Source organism: Lycium barbarum, chromosome 1 (assembly GCF_019175385.1).
Source record: "Lycium barbarum isolate Lr01 chromosome 1, ASM1917538v2, whole genome shotgun sequence".
NCBI classification, from domain to species: Eukaryota; Viridiplantae; Streptophyta; class Magnoliopsida; order Solanales; family Solanaceae; genus Lycium; species Lycium barbarum.
The window spans coordinates 150,834,697-150,854,573 of record NC_083337.1 but is presented as its reverse complement, the minus strand read 5'-3'; the positions used below and the strand labels follow the sequence as shown (position 1 = coordinate 150,854,573).

Genomic DNA, 19,877 nt, shown 5'->3' with positions numbered 1-19,877 from the left:
TTACTTTTATGTATGAACACATTAAAGAGTGTTACTTTTATGTATGAACACATTAAAGGATGGTGAATAATTTAGGCTAGAGGTGCTAAAACAGCAGCAATGCATTTTGCATGTGAGCATGTCATTAAAACATTACATAAGCGGAGTCTATATATATTCGACTTTTAAGAAGTGAAAAGTGAGAAATTTCCAGATGTAAAAGTAATTAGGAACAGTTTTGTGGGTTAATATTTTGCTCATTCTCTTTTTAGGGTTTACAAGGAGTTCATAAGAAAATTATGATAATACATGCAACCAACTATATGTTAGTAAATTTATTTATTTTGTTCGAGTAGCATTTTGTTGTTTCTTCTTGAATCTTAGTCTTCGATAAGGTAGTACTATCTTCGATAAGGTAGTACTACCTAAAACATTTTATTTTATCAAAATTGAGCTCATACCTAAGCAAAAAAGTTCACCTTCAGGAAAATGTGTCGAGTTAAAACTCTTGCTGGGGAAGATCATTAGTTTGTTTTCCACCAATCCCTCACATTATGTTTCAAATATTCCCACAAGGAGGAAAATAAACAGATTTCACAATCATCAATCTTTTCTTGATGTATACCATTTTAAACATGTTCTAAATGAAAATACTTTTTATCAACTGGATAGTGCACTTCAGTGGATGTCTTCATTTCCAACCACTAGATATAAGTTTCAGAGTCAAGTTGAGAATAAGTGCTTCAGTTAACGTCTTCATTTCCAACCAATAGATAAAAGTTTCAGAGTTAAAGTTGAGAATAAGTGGAACACTACGATAAAATTACTAGGTGAAGAGAGAAGAGTTTAACCTTTACAATGTATTAAAAGATTTTTTTTACAGTCATGTCATCTCCACATTACATGAGTTAAGTGACCGAGAACTTAAAGGCAAGCAACCTGTTACAATATGTTAAGATGTACTTCTATGTTAGAAATATTTTCGTAAATATAAGTTAAATCCAAGAAAGTAGTTTAAAAATAAAAAGGAAAATTATAGAGAATTGATTGAGGTTGGACGTGTCTTCCTTTCATTTCCAAATCCCACTCCACTTTTTCTTTGCAACAGCACCAAGTCAATTAATACCACATTTCCCGGCAGGTAACCCTGACCATAGATCAAGAAAAATGGTAACAGCTTTTACATATGGCAAAAACAAAACATAAACTGTGTTTCTACAAAATCAAGAAAGCAAAAACTGAGAGAACAAAAAATTGTTCTAAGAAAACATGGCACAAGCTGCAACCAAGAAGAGACCTCCTATATCCTCAAAGCCATCTCCCAATGTCCTTCCTTATCAAACACCAAGATTAAGAGAACATTACACTCTTGGCAAGAAATTAGGCCAAGGCCAATTTGGTACAACTTATCAATGCACAGAAAAGGCAACAGGCCTTCAGTATGCATGCAAATCAATCCCAAAAAGGAAACTTTTATGTAGGGAAGATTATGAGGATGTGTGGAGAGAAATTCAGATAATGCATCATTTATCTGAGCACCCTAATGTGGTGAGGATCAAAGGGACTTATGAGGACAATCTTTTTGTCCATATTGTTATGGAATTATGTAAAGGGGGTGAGCTTTTTGATAGGATTGTTCAAAAGGGACATTATAGTGAAAGGAAAGCTGCACATTTAATGAAGACAATTGTTAAGGTTGTCGAGGCTTGTCATTCTCTTGGTGTCATGCATAGAGATCTCAAACCTGAGAATTTCCTCTTTGATAGTTCTGATGAAGATGCTACCCTCAAGGCTACCGATTTCGGCTTGTCTATTTTCTATAAGCCTGGTTTGTTTCTTGGATCATTGCCTTATTTCATGTTTGTATTGAAAATTTTAATGGTATCCAAATGGATTTTATGTTGTACTGAATGAATTTGGTTTCTTCTGATTGATGGAAGTATTAAGATGATAGCAGAAAAGGGGAATCTTGTGTTCCAACTAGAAGCAGAAGTGATGTAGATTATTCAAGAATTGAAATCGATTTGCTTTATAAAAAGATATCAATGAACTTCTATGAAATGGTTTTCGTTTCATTCTTAATCAATGAGATATGCTAAAATGTTAAAAGATATATATATATATATATAAACTAGACTTAATTTGGGACTTGTTTGGCTTTGTGCCTAGACAGCTCTCATTTCATAAAAATAACATCATTTTGATATTTTCATCTTTTATTAAGAGTCCTTTTATCTTTAGCTAAAAGTGGTTTCGGCATTGGAAGAAATTTAACTTATTGATTTTCCATTTGGTTTCCACTTTTCTATCAGCTTTCAATAGGATGTAAATATGTAACAGAACTCAAATTCAAGATCCTGTTTCTGTATCACTTTATTAGATCAAATTAACCAAAAACTGCTTGCCCCTCTTCTACAATTCAGGATTCATGTTGATTTTCATCATCCACATACTTGTTTAATGCATCATTTTCTTTCAAACAAGTTAAAGTTTTCTAGTTCAAAAGCACTTCCAAAAACTAATAGCCTGTAGTATATTTTCTGACAAAGGCCTTCTTCATGAGTTAGACAGGAGAACAAAGTTTCCATACAGACATCAAAATTGGGTGCACTGAACCCAAAAAATAAATAAATTATTTTCATTCTTTTATTCAGTTAGAAGTTTGTCTTAAGTCCTATCGAGCTTGCACGTCAACTGATTGATCTTAAAAGTCACTCTCTGGTCACATATATCTCTATAAATTTACTCATTGAATAGATAATATCCAGTGAATTCTATATGATATTTGAAAAATTATATTCACTCTTTAACATTTGCTGGCAGGGCAATATATCTCTGATGTTGTAGGAAGTCCTTATTATGTTGCCCCTGAAGTTTTGCATAAATTCTATGGACCTGAAATAGATGTATGGAGCGCTGGAGTCATCTTATACATCTTATTATCTGGGGTTCCTCCTTTTTGGGCTGGTAAATATACAATATTGAACTTTCATTAATCTTCTTTTCTTTTAGTAGAAAAAAAAAAATCAAAGACTAATTATCTGTTCTTTCGTTTGTTTTTTCTGTTTCACTTTATGGACTTGCAGAGACAGACAATGGTATTTTCAAGCAGATACTGAAAGGGAAGATAGACTTTGAATCTGAACCTTGGCCTCATATTTCTGATAGTGCAAAAGACTTGGTTAAAAAGATGCTCGACAGGGATCCTAAAGCGCGAATAACTGCTCATGAAGTCCTATGTGAGCACAACATATTTAATTTATTGGTAAATATAGTAGCTGATAAGGTGGTAGAAAAAGTATATAATTTCATTATCAATACTTGTTGGTTTTTTTTCAAGGTCATCCGTGGCTTGGGGACGATGCAGTTGCTCCAGACAAACCTTTGGGCTCTGCAGTGTTGAATCGCCTAAAGCAGTTCTATGACATGAATAAACTTAAAAAGATGGCTTTACGAGTATGCACTTCTGTTTTTTCATTTAATGTATTATAGCTTGACATACATAAAATTCTTAACTAATAACATAAACATGAGTATAACAGTCTGAAAGTGATATTGGAGATATACCAGATCTTTTTGGATGACAAGGGAACCCGCAGCCGCTACCTTTCGGGTGCGTACAGGGTAAACCCCGCTCTTGTGCAATAGCTCACAAACCACACAAGAGAGAGAGAGAGATATACTAGATCTCCTCACCAAATTAGTTTAGATATTTTTGTGCGTGTGAGATATTTTCATCAGCGTGCATATTCTTCTGTATAATATGATAGACCTTCAGATAATGATTTTTTGTCATGACCTGTTGTTTAAGAATCAAGTATAGAGCATCATCACAGCTTGATTATCACCTGTTTATGTTTCTCTTAGTGCTTTATGATTAGGGACTCCCAGCATGGTTTCTATCATATGGAATGAAGCATATATGTTTTCGTAGAGTTTGAGTAACATAAAAACAAAACATGATTCTTTGGAATTAATTTGATTCCTGTGCTTGTGATAGTGTTTGAAAAAGTTCTTAAGATATTATGTTAATCCAATAGCATATTCACTACTTTGGTACTTCTTTAACAGTTCTAGCTTCTAAAACTTCTGTGTTACAATTCTACTTTGGAATTTGCATACTAGATTAGTTTCTGATAATTGTAACACTTACAAACAGGTCATAGCAGAAAGGCTTTCAGAGGAAGAAATAGGAGGCCTAAAGCAGTTGTTCAAAATGATCGACACAGATAACAGTGGAACAATCACATATGAGGAACTCAAAGATGGCTTGAAAAGAGTAGGATCTGACCTAGTGGAGTCTGATATCAAGGCCCTGATGAAAGCGGTACTTTCTAATTTCGTTTGTTTTACAATCTCCATATATTTGCGAAATAATTTGAGTTATATTTTACAAGACCATTTAGCACATACATTGTGCATGATTAGACAAAGGGATGAGAATTTGGCTGCACACTTTTGCCATTTGGTACTGTTTCTTGATCCTACCTGCTTACAGGATACAGTAATTCTAGAGCTTGAGTGGGAATATTAGTCCAACGATTTTAGTCCCTCTAAAGTAAGTAGCAAAATGACACAGTGAGATTTTGTTTTTTCAGGCTGACTTTGATAACAGTGGCACGATTGATTATGGCGAATTCATTGCAGCAACGTTGCATTTGAATAAGATGGAGAGGGAGGAGAATTTGCTTGCTGCATTCTCCTATTTTGATAAGGATGGTAGTGGCTATATCACAACTGATGAGCTTCAACAGGCTTGCATAGAATTTGGCCTTGGTGATGTTAAATTGGATGACATTATTAAAGAGATTGACATAGATAATGTAAGTCTCCTTTAATTATAGTCACTCTTCTAAAAATAAGAACCAAAAAAACTAACTTGTCCAATATTTTAGTTCATCCATGTCCTTTTCATAAGATTTGTCACAACTATCTAAATTTACATATTCGTTATTAGGAACACCAGAAGCTATCTTATGGACATTGGTCACATACCTCATGACATAAGATTGAAAGATATTATACAATACATTAAACAACGTTCTTGCTTCTATAATTTTGATTTACTTTTTCTTCTGATTTTTGAGAAAAGTCAAGCTAATATATTTTTCTATTTGGCAGGATGGCCGTATAGATTATGGAGAATTTGCAACAATGATGAAGAAGGGAAATACAGGATTTGCAGCCAGAACTATGAGAGGCAATTTGAATTTTAACTTGGCAGATGCTCTTGGAGCAAGTGACAGTGAGAAAAATCAATAGAAGGTTTCTACTGCTGTTTTTCTCCTTTTTAGCTAACAACCTTTTTTCTATAAAATATCTAATTCAAAATTTTGGGCTGAACTAGTAATTCAGCCGTTTACATAATCAAGTAATGCATATTATTGGACAATGTGTTATACTAACATTAAATTTTGTTTGTTTAGTAACCGATATGATCCAAACGTGATTCTTTACCAGACCAAGCTGATAGAAAACGTTGGACCAATCAACAAACGAGAGAGGTCGTGAGGCTTTCAACCGGATAAGAGAGGGAATAGGTAGAGCTGTATTTGCCGAGACAATGTTGGAGCGTGACCAACATAGATTGGTGTTGGTGCTCTATTTTTTGTCGTGGTAGATAGGTTTAGTGCTATAGTAGCAAAGTTACAGTTGTTGCTACTATAATTAGACGGTTTCTCCTCTAGTTCATAAATTCAGGTTACAGTTGTCTGTACCTGAGAAGTGTTGTATAAACCTTCTTTTATGTCTATATTAATTTGGTGTTATTAGAAGTGAGTACTTGTTTATCATTTTGCTATATGTCAAAAACACTAAAATTAGTGTCAATCTTATTTACTCTGTGATCATCTGTTTTTTCTCCCCAATTTTATAGGCTTGATTTATCATTACAAATGATATCATTTTGTGCTTCACAGTGAGATTATTTTTTCTTCTAAAAAGGCAGTTTAGTTATTTACTTTTAAAGAAAAAATTGATTCTTATCATAACTGTTTGTTAATCCATTTCTCTCAGTTGATAACTTTATGGTTGAAATTTTCTAAATCACAGTTTCTAATCAGACTAAAGGACATCTGCAAATATGAAATACAAAAGCAACTGTAATAACGACTGATCCTTAAGTCGCAACTATTAGTACTATTGCTTATATGCGCTTTTAGCTTCTGTTATGTTTTGTCATTAGCGAAGTTCGCATCATTTTCGAGTAAATGTAGTTTTTCTTTTGGTTTTCCGGTGTATGGTATCTGCATTGGGGCTTGACTAAATTCGGATTCGTGGCTGAAAATCTCACATTGGGAGGTAAAGTGCTCTTTAACAAAAGACAACTCCGTACCTAGGGAACTCGAACCCGAGTAAATGTAGTTAAATGTGAGGCAGTATATGTAATCGCAATATTGAGATGGGAGGCTAACACAATTAACCTCAAGTCAAAATCTAAAAATGATGGATTCAAGTCCAAAGGTGAATCCGCGATTTAAAGCTCGTGAATTTCTATAACAACCTCAAGTTAATAGTTAATAATAAAGGCTACTGAATTCATATGAATCCCTAACCAGTCTTCTAGATCATCTTGTTCAAGTGTAAAACACCATACTATATGATAAGAATATTCGACACCTAAGGGTGTGGCCTAGCCTAGCCGTCTATAAAGTGGGTGGCGCACTATGATGTCTCAGATTCAATTCCCAGCAAGACAAAATATCAGGTTATTTCTTTCCATCTGTTCTTGTCTTGGTGGACAGAGACATTAATATGCCATATCAAGAAATATATACCATTTCTAATGTGTTTTTTATTCCTTTGAAATTTCTTTTAAAAAAAAAAAAAAGAGTTCAGGGGTTAAAATAGTCATTTAAGTTCAACTGCAGATAGGATAGGATAGGCTTTCATAGATTAAAAAAGAAGTGGGGATTGAGAGAGATACAGAATTGTCAAGGAGCCTCTCTCCCTCCAGCAATGGCTACTTTTTCCCTGTGTTCTTCAACCTCATCCTCAACAACACTATCCAAGAACCAAGCTTTTCTAAACACCCTTTCTATTCCCAAAGCAAATTCCAATGTCACCTTTCTATCTAACTCATTTTCTTCACTCAGTCTCCGTTTCTCAAAACCCAATTCTTTATCCTCTTTTGTGCCCAAATTCTCAGAATCTGAAGGTTCAGTAGCAGAAGTTGAAGAGCCTGAAGCAACCCCAGTTGTTGAAGAAACGAGCTTGGAACCAAAACGGGAAGAAATCTTTGCTGTTGTTATGGTGACCACTCACTTTCATTCATGTCCTAATTTGTGTTTATATATCTCTTTGTTTTGAATTTTGAATTCAATGTGGGGTGCAATTGGGCTTTTGTTGAAAGTCATGAGGAACTTTTATTATTCCCAGATGAAAATTTGCAAGTTTAGTTACCTTGAATTGTTCTGAATAGAGAAATGCATATTAAATGTACTTATAATGGTGTTCAATTATCAAAACAGAATTTCCCAAAACTTGGTTGAAAGATAGGATTCAAATCAAAATTTTATTAACTTTTTGTCTGAAACATTGGCATAGACTGTACTCAACTCTTGGAGAGCTAATGAAAAAGAAAAAAAGAAAAAAGCTTGAAAATTTATGGTGGGGAAGTTCTATTTCCAGACGAAAATTTGGAAGTTTTGTGGAAATGTTCCTTCTGTTCAGTGTTTGGTTACATTGGATTGTTCAAAATGTTTTCTCGAAGCAAAATGTTTTCCTCAAAAAGGGGACATGGTTTCTTCCCTTAGTCATTTTCGTATATAAAGATCACAACTTTGGTTCAAGATTGACATGTTCTCACCTTTAATACTCGACAAAAGCAGTATGTCATACCTAGTGGCAGAGCCAGGAATTTTAACAAGGGGATTCAAAAATCAAACCTGCAATCTGAAACGATTTCTGAATTACCTCTTCCACTACAATGAAAACTTACTTTATGTCAAAGGATTAGTAAGTTCCAAAAATACTGTTTTTGCCCTTTTTGCACAATACAATTTTCCAACGAAAGGGATTCAATTGAACCCCCTTCCTTGGCTGCTCATACCTTTACTGTTCATCCGACCAAATACTAGAAAAAAATGATTTTCCAAGGTAAAATATTTCCGGCAGGAAACAGTTTTCATGAAGAATGTTCCTCCATACCGCACACACTTTGTTCAAATTTCGTATTTGCTGAAGTAGTATTGAGACATTGATGCTGTCTATGGAGTGTTACAATGGAATTGTTTTGTGTTATTGATATGGCGGTGTCATTTTCTGTCATTTTTAGGTTTAGCATTTTGTTTTAGGGTGTCCTAAAGGAACAATATGTATGTCTATGTGTTTGTGTTATGTGGACTTGGCAGTGGTGCTGACTATGGGCAATGTTAATATAGTCCGTGCTAAATAAGATGAACTGACCTTTTGCATCCTTAGATTCTCAAGTAAAGTTGGGTGGTGTTAACAGAAAACTATAGTTACAGTGAAGATGTAAGGTTTAGTACTTGGTATATTGACACTATCCAATTTCAGAAATCTCAGTGTATTCTGTTTGATTTTCGTGTTATTTCTTTTCAAAGTGGACCATCTATTTTGGGTAGGCACTTCCTCTATTTAAGTCTAAAGGGGCTCATATTGCAGATTATAAGTTATATAACTGTCATCTAGTTCTAATGTTAGGTGTCATACACTTGTCCGAGGTCACGCATATCTATTCAAGTATGCAAGTTTGTGGTGCAAGTCCATGCGAATGTTCAGGAGAAAGTTCTAGTAATTGTTGGATTTTGATTTCAAGTGTTACCATATTCTGCAGTATCATCTTTTATTGTTAGTGAACTGTTGTAATTAACTTGAGAAAACATTCATCTAACTACTTGTTTGATGGATATTTTCTTCTCCACGCGGAAAATACTCACTCTTCTAGGGGATTTATAGCTGTTATTTCAATCTGATCATTGTTTATGCTGCTCAAAGTTTAACGTCCTATAGCTGTCAAACTTCTTCATGTTTAATTTTTTTTTTTTTTTCCTTTTCAAATGAGCTGCTACCCTATAATAACTTTATTGGGCTTGTCGTTGATACACTAAGCTGTTTGTTCATTTTTCCTCTCTCACTATTGATAGGTTGGATCTCGGCAATATATTGTCTTTCCTGGGCGGTATATCTACACCCAGAGGCTCAAAGGTGCAAATGTCAATGACAAAGTGAGCATATTCATTGGTCTTATCTTGATTTACAGTTGATTTCCTTTTTAGTTTTCCAAAATCTAGTTACCTTCTCCGAATAAAAAAAGAAATTAGTTACCTCTATGGCCTTGGGTTAGTTGTTTACTTTGATCTCCCTATCTCACATCAACATTGTGGTGCACAATCAAACAGAACTTGCTCGCAGCAATTTCTCAATGATGTCGAAACGCATCAATTTCAATCAATATTGGCATTTGCTTCTCATTGTTCTATTGTCTTTAATGCATCTCTATACTAATTATATTCTGCGGAACACTTGATATAAGAGTAATACGAGGAGTTGGAAGAAAATATAGAAATTATTCGTCAGTGTGGTATTTTATGTCAAGGTTATCTTGCCATATTGGCAATTATTTCAGGATTTCCACGACTCAGGATCTTTTTTTGAAGCATCTATACTTGTAACTTGTGCAGATTATCCTAAACAAGGTGTTATTAGTGGGAACAAAAACAAGTACTTGGGTTGGAAAACCAGTGGTGCCAAATGCAACAGTCCATGCTGTTGTTGAAGAGCAGGTCAGAAATCATTCTTCCACTGCTTTAGTTTTTGCTGTGTATACCTTGTTTACTTGACATCTCTTTTTGGCTCATTATTATATTTCCATGCAGTTGAAAGATAAGAAGGTTGTCGTCTTCAAGTATAAAAGAAAGAAGAACTACAGAAGGAACATTGGCCACAGACAGGTATTAAAGAATTTTTTTTTTTAGTGATATTTAGTGATATCTGAATAACTATAGAGTAGATTGATAATTTTTTAACCTATTTGTTTGCCAGTAAAGCAAGACGTACCGTAGTCTATCATATTTTATCTATGTCGCAAATAATTCCCAGCAGCATGGAAACTTTCTAAATTAGTGATCTCGCAGCCATGCATGAGACATGCCCTTAAAATTTCAATCTACTTTATAAGCAAGACGCACCGTAGTCTTATCATATTTTATCTATGTTGCAAGTAATTCCGCAGCAACATGAAAAATTTTCAAATTAGTGAGCTCGCAAGTCGAAGCCATGTATGAGACATGCCCTTAAAATGATATTTCTGCAAATATCATATCCTGTCCTTGCTTATCCCAAATTAATTTGGTTTCTGTTAATGATGCAGCCAATTACTCGGATAAGAATAATGGGCATTACTGGTTATCAAGACTCACCAGCAGTCACTCTTGCGGACCTAGAAGCTGCCAAGTGACTTCGGAAGCCCCGTTGAACTTCATCTTTTGTTGTAATTTCTACCCATTTTGCATGTATCATTTGGTTGATCAATGTACTTGAGTTTTGAACTTTGAAGAAGTCTCTTTTTGATTTGTGTTCAGCCAATTATTCTTTGCACTCCCTAGGCCAAAGATGCCCTCACTCATCATCTTTTAGATTGCAAGTGATTATTATGATCTCTTTATCTTCTTTTCAAGCACTAAACATGTCTGTTCATGTCATGGACATGACATTAATATGTGAATTGAAGTTAAGAGATTGTTGAGCCGAACGCTTCTCCATAGACCGAGGGAAATGTTAGTACTATATATTGAAATGAAGCTAAAGAGAAATTTGAGTTGCATTGTTCCCAAATTTATTGACAGCGGAGAGATGAAAACCTAGATGAATTAGCTAATCAACTCATTTCTTTGCCATATGCATAAATTTTAATATTTTTCTGAGTTAATTTTTTTTTTGTAAAATGATCTCATGGATAAGTGCACATCATATACATCGACTGCCACACACATGTAGCTGCTATCTATGATAACCTTTGATGATTCATATGTTTTCACAAAAGTTAAATTAAAAACAGAACTTACAGAAGTAAAAACCGGTTACTAAAACAAGCTATTTAGCAGGACCCTTTCACATGTTCTTACAGAAAATGTTACCCCAAAATATGTATTATTCCTATGATAACCTTTGATGATTCATATGTTTTCACAAAAGTTAAATTAAAAACAGAACTTACAGAAGTAAAAACCGGTTACTAAAAAACAAGCTATTTAGTAGGACCCTTTCACATGTTCTTACAGAAAATGTTACCCCAAAATATGTATTATTCCTATACCATTTCCGCATGTTTTCCGTGCCGTGCACATTCGAACAAAATATAGCCGAGTCTGACAAAATAGAGATTCTACAAAGATATCACAATGTTGTGTTTCCATAAACATGGCAGTTGAGATGACTAAGATGAATTTTTGAATCAGAATCCATAAAAATATCTATCTGCTACATTTGACAATACATTAAACAGTACTACTGGTAATTTTGGGTCGGACAACGAATGACAGGGTAAAATCATAAGGAATTGGTAAAAAACACAACATTTTCCACTATACTCCCAACACATTGGGCAGTTAAATGTGGATTTCAGGTGCCATATAGAAAATATAGACCTATCACTAAGTTCTGCCTCTCTGATTTGCTCTAAAAATAAAATTAAACTATATTTTCTATAAGTTACTTTCCAAGAGGATCCAATTGGCCTCCTGGGAGGAGCTCTATTCGTATATTTTCTTTCTCTTCAGGATGGTAGGTAATATCGAGATAAAACCAATGAGGAAGAGCACAGACAAGGTCTTGAAATCGTATAGATCTTTGACTGACTTCAGCTCACCAAGGGCTAGGCCAGCCTGACAAGTTAAAAGGAAAACATCACATATGAGATTACAAAAATACAAAGGAGTGATCACTTAGGTCTCACAAGCGAAATTGGCATTGGGAGCCTCAACAAAAGATGCATCTTAGCCTTGAGTCCGGTCCGAGGCTAAGTTGAATGCAGCTGGTCAAGAAGCACACGCCAATACGGAACAAAATTGAGTAATACAGTTGAAAAGTATATCAAATACGGACAAGCATGACAGGAAACTACTACCAGCTGAAGAAAGATTACCTTGACTGTAATATATGCTGCTGGAATGAGACCAATCAATGTGGCCGAGAAGAATATATGGAACGGTATATCCACGATTGGAGATGCCAAATTGATGAAAAGATTTGGCAATGTTGGAGTTATTCTCAAGAACAGCATATAGTTGAGCAACTTATCCCGACGCTTGGCTATCTGAAACCACAAGTTTCACATTAGTATGAAATTGGTAGATCAGCAGCACATTATCAGTAAACAGTTTCAGAAGATCACAGACCTCTGACTGGAAGAATCTCAATTTTTCAGGCCACAACCAGTTAACTAAAGGCCTGCCAATTAATTTAGACAGAAAAAAGCAGGATGATGCACCAGCTGTAGCATTAAAGACAACCAAGAAAAGCCCTTTGAAAACACCAAAAAGTGCTCCAGCAAGTAAGGACATGAATATCGTCCCAGGAATCATAAATGTCTGCATGAATATGTATGTTGAGCAGTAACCCAGAATGAATTTAGCAGGGTAAACTTTGGCATATGTTCCAATATTGTCCCTGAAGGACACAATCAAGATAATAAGTTATAACAGAATGATACCAAATAATAACTAGAAACTAGAGGTCAAACATCATATTAAAATTTCATGTCAAACAATATCCACAAATAACACTTGGTAACAGAACCTAAACATAAAAAGATTTTAATTAAGAAGCAACATTACAACCAGACATTTATGAATCCTGAACAACGGTAAAAAGACTGCTAACGGTTTTTAATCCAAACGATTGAAAATGAACCTTGTTGTTAGAGATCCGGACCAGTAGGGCCTCATACTTGCTAAATCCCACACCAATCTTGATTTCCAAGCATTAATCGCATTTTAAGAGACTTTTTGAGAAAGGTAACAGACTCGCATTTTAAGAGTCTTGAAGACTCGCCAATTCATAGAGGTTGAATTAGAAAAGCAAAACTAAATTATTAGTAGATTGCATCAGATTTTCACATTCAAAGAACAAAAAACTTTTTTATGAAAGAATAGAGAACACAAACTCCGATTTCTGCTATTATCGGTTATTTTCTGTGCTCTGATTATCCTGATTATCCTGTATTATCTGTGTCGCTTGCATTATTTCATTTCCATATCGCTTTAAATCTCTTATCCGAATCTCTTAACCTTATCTGACTTCTTTTTATGCTTTTATTGAGCCGGGGGTCTTTCGGAAACAGCCGTCCTACCTTGGTAGGAGTCAGGTCTGCGTACACTCTACCCTCCCCAGACCCTACGATGTGGGATTTCACTGGGTTGTTGTTGTTGTTGTAATAGAGAACACAAAACTTCTGTCAAGTTTTTCACTCCATTTTACATATAATCTTCCTTTAATCATTCCAGTTAACTCATAATGGTTTTTTATTATACAGAAATGTTGTAGGATCCTGTTACTTTACTAGACATTGGAGCACTGTCCTGTACGATCTTGCAAAATTTATCTCAACAGCCGGTACACAATAGAATACATTTTTTTTAATAACGGCGGTGTCTGAGCTAGCTTGCGTGCATCTCGACTATTACATTGGGTAACTCTGCCAACCAAGGCTAGATGGGAAGAAATCACCTAGCGTTTTTGTTTCTATTGGGATTTGATCCCAAGACTCCCATCGTTTTCACGCACTCACCCACTTCATCGACTGCTGGGCCACATAATAAAATTACACCTAAACTCCATTATAAGCAAATTGTATTTTTCCTTTCATCATAATGTGTATCAGCTTCTGATTAGTTTGTTCTTAACAACTCAGAGATCAAGCAGTATAGGCTCAATCAAATGGTTCAATATGTATTACTTTGATGAGATAGGCATTCTATTAACAATAGCATTTATGTACTTGAACGTCTGGAAATTGGTACTAGGTGATATAACCCGTTTATCAGTTCGGCAGAGCTTCCCACAAACAACTGCTCTACCTAACATTTTCCATCTGCTACATGTTCTTGGCATAAGATGAAAAGTGATACTAAGCACCTAAGCCTTGCCATTCTATATGTGTTCCATCTAAGCACCTACTCATGAGTTGATCTAAGGAAACCATAAGTCTTAAGGAGATTAACTAAAAGCATTTAGTAGAAAAGCATACTGAATGAGAAACAGTCTGGAATTATGACACCTGAACTTCTCCTGGCACACAGACAAAACACTCAAATGGAAGAGAAATCTAAACTGGAAACAACGAGAAGCTTTCTTTTACCAGAAAAAAGTTAAGATTTAAGTTATATAATTTCCTGTATTCCATAATCAAATTTAAGGCCCCAAATTCTGAAACTAAGAGTATCAATGAGAAAGTCACACTCCCTGTCAGCCCCCCCCCCCCCCCCCCCCCCCCCACCACACACACACACACGGAAGCATTTGAGGAGGAATGCTGCATAAAAAATGTTACAGGAAATATACAAATAATTGCTCCTACATGCAGCTCAAAACTAATTGTAGTGCAATTAGTGCAAACCGCATATATAGGGCTCAACCAACCTCTTCGCTGCACATGCTTAGTGTTCTCGAAATGTTAAATATATGATAGTTGGAATCCTAAAATAAAAGTAATCAAAGCTTTGTTTTATACTTCAAACATTCACATAAAAGGTATATGATTGACTACATATTTCGCGGCCACACCAGATAGACACATGACACACTGCAGGATTACAAATCACACAGCAAAATCACCTGAAATACTTAACAGCGTTAAGCCCTAAGTAACACTCGATATGTGGCACGTTACAGAAGCTTAACCACGAAAATGATTAGCAACCTAACCCCACAAGCTACTATGTCTCTTTACATTTGACACCCACAGCAGCTTAATCACGGAAATGGATAGCAATTTAATCGCACAAGCTACTAAAGTCGGTAGCATCTGCATAGCCACTTTGATCAAAGGGGTGTCAATTGAAACTCCTTCGCTGGCAAATTACACTGTTTAGATGGGTAAAATTATATTCTTTTATGTATATATACACTACATGTTAAATTCCCTAAATTCTTCATCTAGTTATTCCTTTGATCTTTGACTCCCTTTAGTGAAATCCTGGCTCCGCCATTAACTATGGTCTCTTTACATTTGACACCCCCACACGAAATGCTCAAGAAATTAGCAATTCCAAGCAAAAACCATGATACAGCTAAATTTAATAGAGATCCAAGTTCCATGTTACAGCAAACTATACCAATCAAAAGCAGGAAAAGCAACACAAAATCAAACACAATCATCACCTACTTGAGCAACCGAAGATCAGAAAGCGAACGAGGCAACTTAAGTTTCCCATACTCAGCAGCTGGCATTGTCAAATATATAGAAAACAACCCTATTGAAAACACCACAAATACACCTAAAGCTGCTGCAAACTCCCACCTTGACAATGGAAATTTCCCTTCCTTATATCTTTTACCAGTTGGTGTATCTAAATTCTTTTCCTCATCCCTTGTAAGCAACCTCTCAGTATCTACTACTAAACTCCTTGGTGCAGCCATTGATAACAACAATGATGCTGGTGATGATGATGTACGTGACACCCTATTCTTCATTCATTTGTGTTTATAAAAAAAACAATTTTTTTAATCAAACCCCACCAAAAAAATCCAAGAAACAAACTATTCTTCCCAAAAACAAGAAAATCACACCAATGCTAAAAACAATGATGTTGGTGATGATGATGTACTTGACACCCTATTCTTCATTCATTTGAATTTATTAAAAAAACAAATTTTTAATCAAACCCCACCAAAAAAAAATAATAATCAAGAATCAACAAACCCCACAAACAAAATCCAAAAAAAAGTACCCCCAAGATTCAGAAAATTCAAATTGATTTATAAATTAGTTTTTTTGGGGGGGAATATAAATCAAAATCAATCAAATCCCACAAAGGGTATCCCAAAAAATACAGAAAATTTTGAGATTTGTAATCAAATGATCAACAAGTTTTTTTGTTTTGTTTTTTGAATATAAGATCAGAATTACTGAAACCCCAAAGATCCACCAAAAATAAAGAAAAATTAAAGATTGAAATCAAATTGGACACCCAATTTCTCTATTGGAATATAAATTAAAAAATAAATCAAAATGAGCAGCAAAAGAGACTGTTGGTAGCTGAAATTTGAACTGAGTTGAAAGGGAAAAAAATAAAGAGGACGGTGAAATATCTAAATTAGGAATTTGACTCTTTTTTGTTTTTGTTTTTGTTTTTTGGTTTAAATGCAAACCAATATCCTATATGGAGTAATATTGGTTTTTAGGGAAAAGAAAAAAAAAAAGGGATGGGCATGAAACGAGAAGTCAATGATGATTGATGGGGTCGTAACAAAATGACTAGTAGGATTGTTTGGACCCGCTTTTCAAGGGACAGGGTATCCAAAAAACAATTTCTTTAAAAAAATAAAAATAAAAAGTACCAAAAGAAGCATATAAAAAAGAAAAAGATCGATTAATTTAGGGAAAATACATAAATACTCCCACAACGTATATTCGGATTAATTATTCTTTTTCGGCTGACGTGGCACAATCAAAATTTGATGCCCAGTTGCACACTCTCCGCCACATTAGCGCCACGTCACTGCCACGTCGTCATCTTCTTCTTCTTCATTTCAAGAAATCAATTAACCCATTTTCCTCCATTAACGCACACACATTCAATTTCATCGTCAATCATAAAAAGCTTATTTTTAAGAAATCAACCAACCGATTTTCTTCCTCCATTAACACACACGCATTAACCCATTTTCTTCCTCCATTAACACACACACATTCAACCTATTTTCTTCCTGCATTAACACACAAATTCAAGAAATCAATCGATTAACACTCTCCACTCAAGTTATACCTCACCTTAACATTAGAATCCAATCTAATTAACACTGATTCAAAGACAATCAGAATCTCATATAACAAGACAGGTACAAAACAAACATCCCAATTTTTTTTTTCAAGAAAAGCTTTTCAGGAATAAGCTGTCCTACCTATTCCACTAATTTCCATAGTTCTTCATAGGAGCTAAAGATAAAATCTTTCCCACAAGAAACCAATACCCACACAAATTTTAATCTTGGAAAACTAAAAAAGAAAGAAGAATGTAATACTTTGCCTTGTTGTTTCAATCGAATGAAAGTCTCAGAAAGACCAACAGTTGCATTGGTGTTAAGGGCAGCTATGAGAGGTTTGCAGGAAGCAGAAATCTTGAGAGATTGGGTATATGAATGAGGAAAAGGGTGATTTTGGAGCTTGTTATTCCAACTAATGAAGTGGGTTGCTTTCAGAAAAGTTGCCATACCATTAAGAATTTGCTTTCTACTGAAAAAAAAAATTGAGATTGAGGAGAAAAAGCGGCGACAGCACTCACTGGGTATATTGTACGGTCTATTGTAATAGTGAAGTGGCTGGATTTAGTGACGAAGAAGATAAAATTAATGAAGGGTTTAATGGTTAATTGATTTATTTCTTAAGAAGAAGAAGAAGAAGAAGAAGGGTTTAGTGGTGAAGAAGATAAAATTAATGGAGGGTTTAATGAGAGAAAAGGACCAAAATCATCCATAATGTTTGGGTTTGGATCAAAATCATACATATTCTTTCACATGGTGCACTAATAGTATATTGTGTTTGCATAAGTGGTGCACTTTTAGTCACAATCCCAAATAAATTTAACGGAAAAGAACAAAAATGCCCTTGAACTTTTAGAAAAGGTATAAAAATACCCTTTATTCATCTATTTTGCTAAAACTACCCCTCAATTCAACTTTTTGGCTCATTTATTCCCCTTGACTAACGGACAACACTAATTTTTTTTTAAAAATAAAAATAAAAATTGCACATGACATTTTATTACTGAAAAATTGATTTATTCTTTTAAAAAGAAATCTGAAACCTTGGAATTTTTTAAAATTTGGAAAACTTTTTTTTAACGAGTAAAACCTTGACTAACGGACAACACTAATTTTTTTTCTTTTCAAAATGTGAAAAATTGGATTTTTATAAAACTCTGAAAAAATTAATTTTTTTATGGAAAAACTGTGTTTAAAAAAATAACCAGAAAACTATCTTTTTTTAAATCTAGAAGAAAATTATGGAGTATTAGTTTTGCACATTTTACTTAAAAAAACAATCAGTTTTTCAGATTTAAAAATTGAATTTTCTAAAAAAAAAAAGGGGTTTCCACCCGTTAATTTTTTTTTTCCAAACTTAAAAAAATTCCACATGTTTTAATGAAAATCCAATTCTGTTTTTTTTATATATATATATATATAAAAGGCTTACTACATTTGTTTTTTTAAAGAAATGGATGTTGAAAAATTATTTTTCCTTATTCTACAAATAACGATTTTTCAGATTTCTTTTTAAAAGAATAAATCAATTTTTCAGTAATAAAATGTCATGTGCAATTTATTTTAAAAAAAAAATAAAAAAAAATTAGTGTTGTCCGTTAGTCAAGGGGAATATATGAGCCAAAAAGTTGAATTGAGGGGTAGTTTTAGCAAAATAGATGAATAAAGGGTATTTTTATACCTTTTCTAAAAGTTCAGGGGCATTTTTGTTCTTTTCCGTTAAATTTATTTGGGATTGTGACTAAAAGTGCACCACTTATGCAAACATAATGTACTATTAGTGCACCATGTGAAAGAATATGTATGATTTTGATCCAAACCCAAACATTATGGATGATTTTGGTCCTTTTCTCGTTTAATGAAGAAGAAGAAGAAGAATAAGAATGAGGAGAAGGGTTTAGTGACGTGGCACCTATGTGACACTGATGTGGCGCCGATGTGGCGGAGAGTGTGCAATACTCTCCACTATGCAACTGGGCATCAAATTTGATTGTGTCACATCAGCCAAAAAAGGGTACAAAAATAAAGCCAGAGAGGTAATAGGTCGCCCGTAAAGGTTGGGTGCGTCATAATTAATCCGAGTATATGTTGGGGGTATTTATGTATTTTCCCATTAATTTATAATTAGAATCTAATAGTTAAGGGGTATCAATCACTAAACTTTTATAAGTATTCAATTTCAAAGAGAAAGAGTACATTATTACAAACCTGGTAACATGCATGATTCTAAGTAGGTCATAGTGAAAAATAATTAAACAAGCTTAGTTGACTCAAATCACATCAAAGCTAAAATGATATTTCAAGTATCTAGAAGGTTCATTAAAATCAAAGATATTACAGATTTTATTTCAAGGGGATTTAATTTATGTTTCTGAAATTGAAAATAAAAAAGTATTAGTACTTTTTCATTTTTCTTATTATGCAATGTGAGTTATAATTTTCCTTTTAACTATCCGAACAGGGTGGAATTTAGACGTCTTGAGTTCGAGCTTTGAACTCGAGTCGTCTTTGGTTGTAAGAGTTTTATCCTATTTTTTGGTAAGATTCCCAATTAGAAAGCCCCCAAAATAAATTTTTGAAACCAAAATAACCCATTAAAAAAAAAAAGAACCAAAATAGGCTTTACGCACAGAATCTGTGCGTAAAAGGACCAAAGTGTAGTTTTACACTTAAGTCCTTTTACGCACAGATTCTGTGCGTAAAAGCTCTTAAATATACCGCTTCATCTTACCCACCACTGGTCCCCCACGATCAAAAGAAGAAAAAAAACAGCCATTAAAGGTGCATTTTCGAGCTCCCACGCGATCAAAAACATCGTTTTCTTGTTGATTTCCAACCCAAAAGTCAATATTTTTGGTATATTGAAGTCTAGGAACAAGTTTCTTCGCAATAAAGCGGTGTATAATTCAATTCAAAAACTCAAAATCAAAGCTTCAATTTAGGTATTTTACTAC

General features: G+C 34.3%; 3 protein-coding genes across 4 annotated transcripts; 2 read left to right on the top strand and 1 right to left on the bottom strand.

Moving 5' to 3' along the window:
• The first annotated feature begins 108 nt into the window (after positions 1-108).
• LOC132644097 (calcium-dependent protein kinase 11) lies at positions 109-5,833 on the top strand. The gene is made up of 8 exons (XM_060360657.1): positions 109-1,807; positions 2,803-2,946; positions 3,066-3,218; positions 3,320-3,435; positions 4,139-4,306; positions 4,578-4,802; positions 5,101-5,244; positions 5,406-5,833. The coding sequence occupies exons 1-7, from the start codon at positions 1,249-1,251 to the stop codon at positions 5,239-5,241; spliced, it is 1,506 nt and encodes a 501-aa protein (XP_060216640.1). The 5' UTR covers positions 109-1,248; the 3' UTR covers positions 5,242-5,244; positions 5,406-5,833.
• Positions 5,834-6,871: 1,038 nt separating this feature from the next.
• Positions 6,872-10,527, top strand: LOC132644080 (large ribosomal subunit protein bL21c). Its single transcript, XM_060360635.1, has 5 exons — positions 6,872-7,230; positions 9,087-9,167; positions 9,624-9,725; positions 9,819-9,893; positions 10,313-10,527. The coding sequence occupies exons 1-5, from the start codon at positions 6,937-6,939 to the stop codon at positions 10,397-10,399; spliced, it is 639 nt and encodes a 212-aa protein (XP_060216618.1). The 5' UTR covers positions 6,872-6,936; the 3' UTR covers positions 10,400-10,527.
• Positions 10,528-11,368: 841 nt separating this feature from the next.
• Positions 11,369-16,410, bottom strand: LOC132644071 (uncharacterized membrane protein At4g09580-like). 2 transcript variants are annotated; one of them, XM_060360622.1, is made up of 4 exons: positions 15,326-16,397; positions 12,339-12,609; positions 12,086-12,256; positions 11,369-11,825 (listed from the first exon to the last, which is right to left on the bottom strand). In XM_060360622.1, the coding sequence occupies exons 1-4, from the start codon at positions 15,631-15,633 to the stop codon at positions 11,694-11,696; spliced, it is 882 nt and encodes a 293-aa protein (XP_060216605.1). In that variant the 5' UTR covers positions 15,634-16,397; the 3' UTR covers positions 11,369-11,693. The 2 variants fall into 2 exon arrangements, with proteins under 2 accessions (XP_060216605.1, XP_060216612.1); XM_060360629.1 differs by lacking the exon at positions 11,369-11,825 and adding an exon at positions 11,832-11,974 and having other exon boundaries at positions 15,326-16,410.
• Between the last annotated feature and the right edge of the window lie 3,467 nt (positions 16,411-19,877).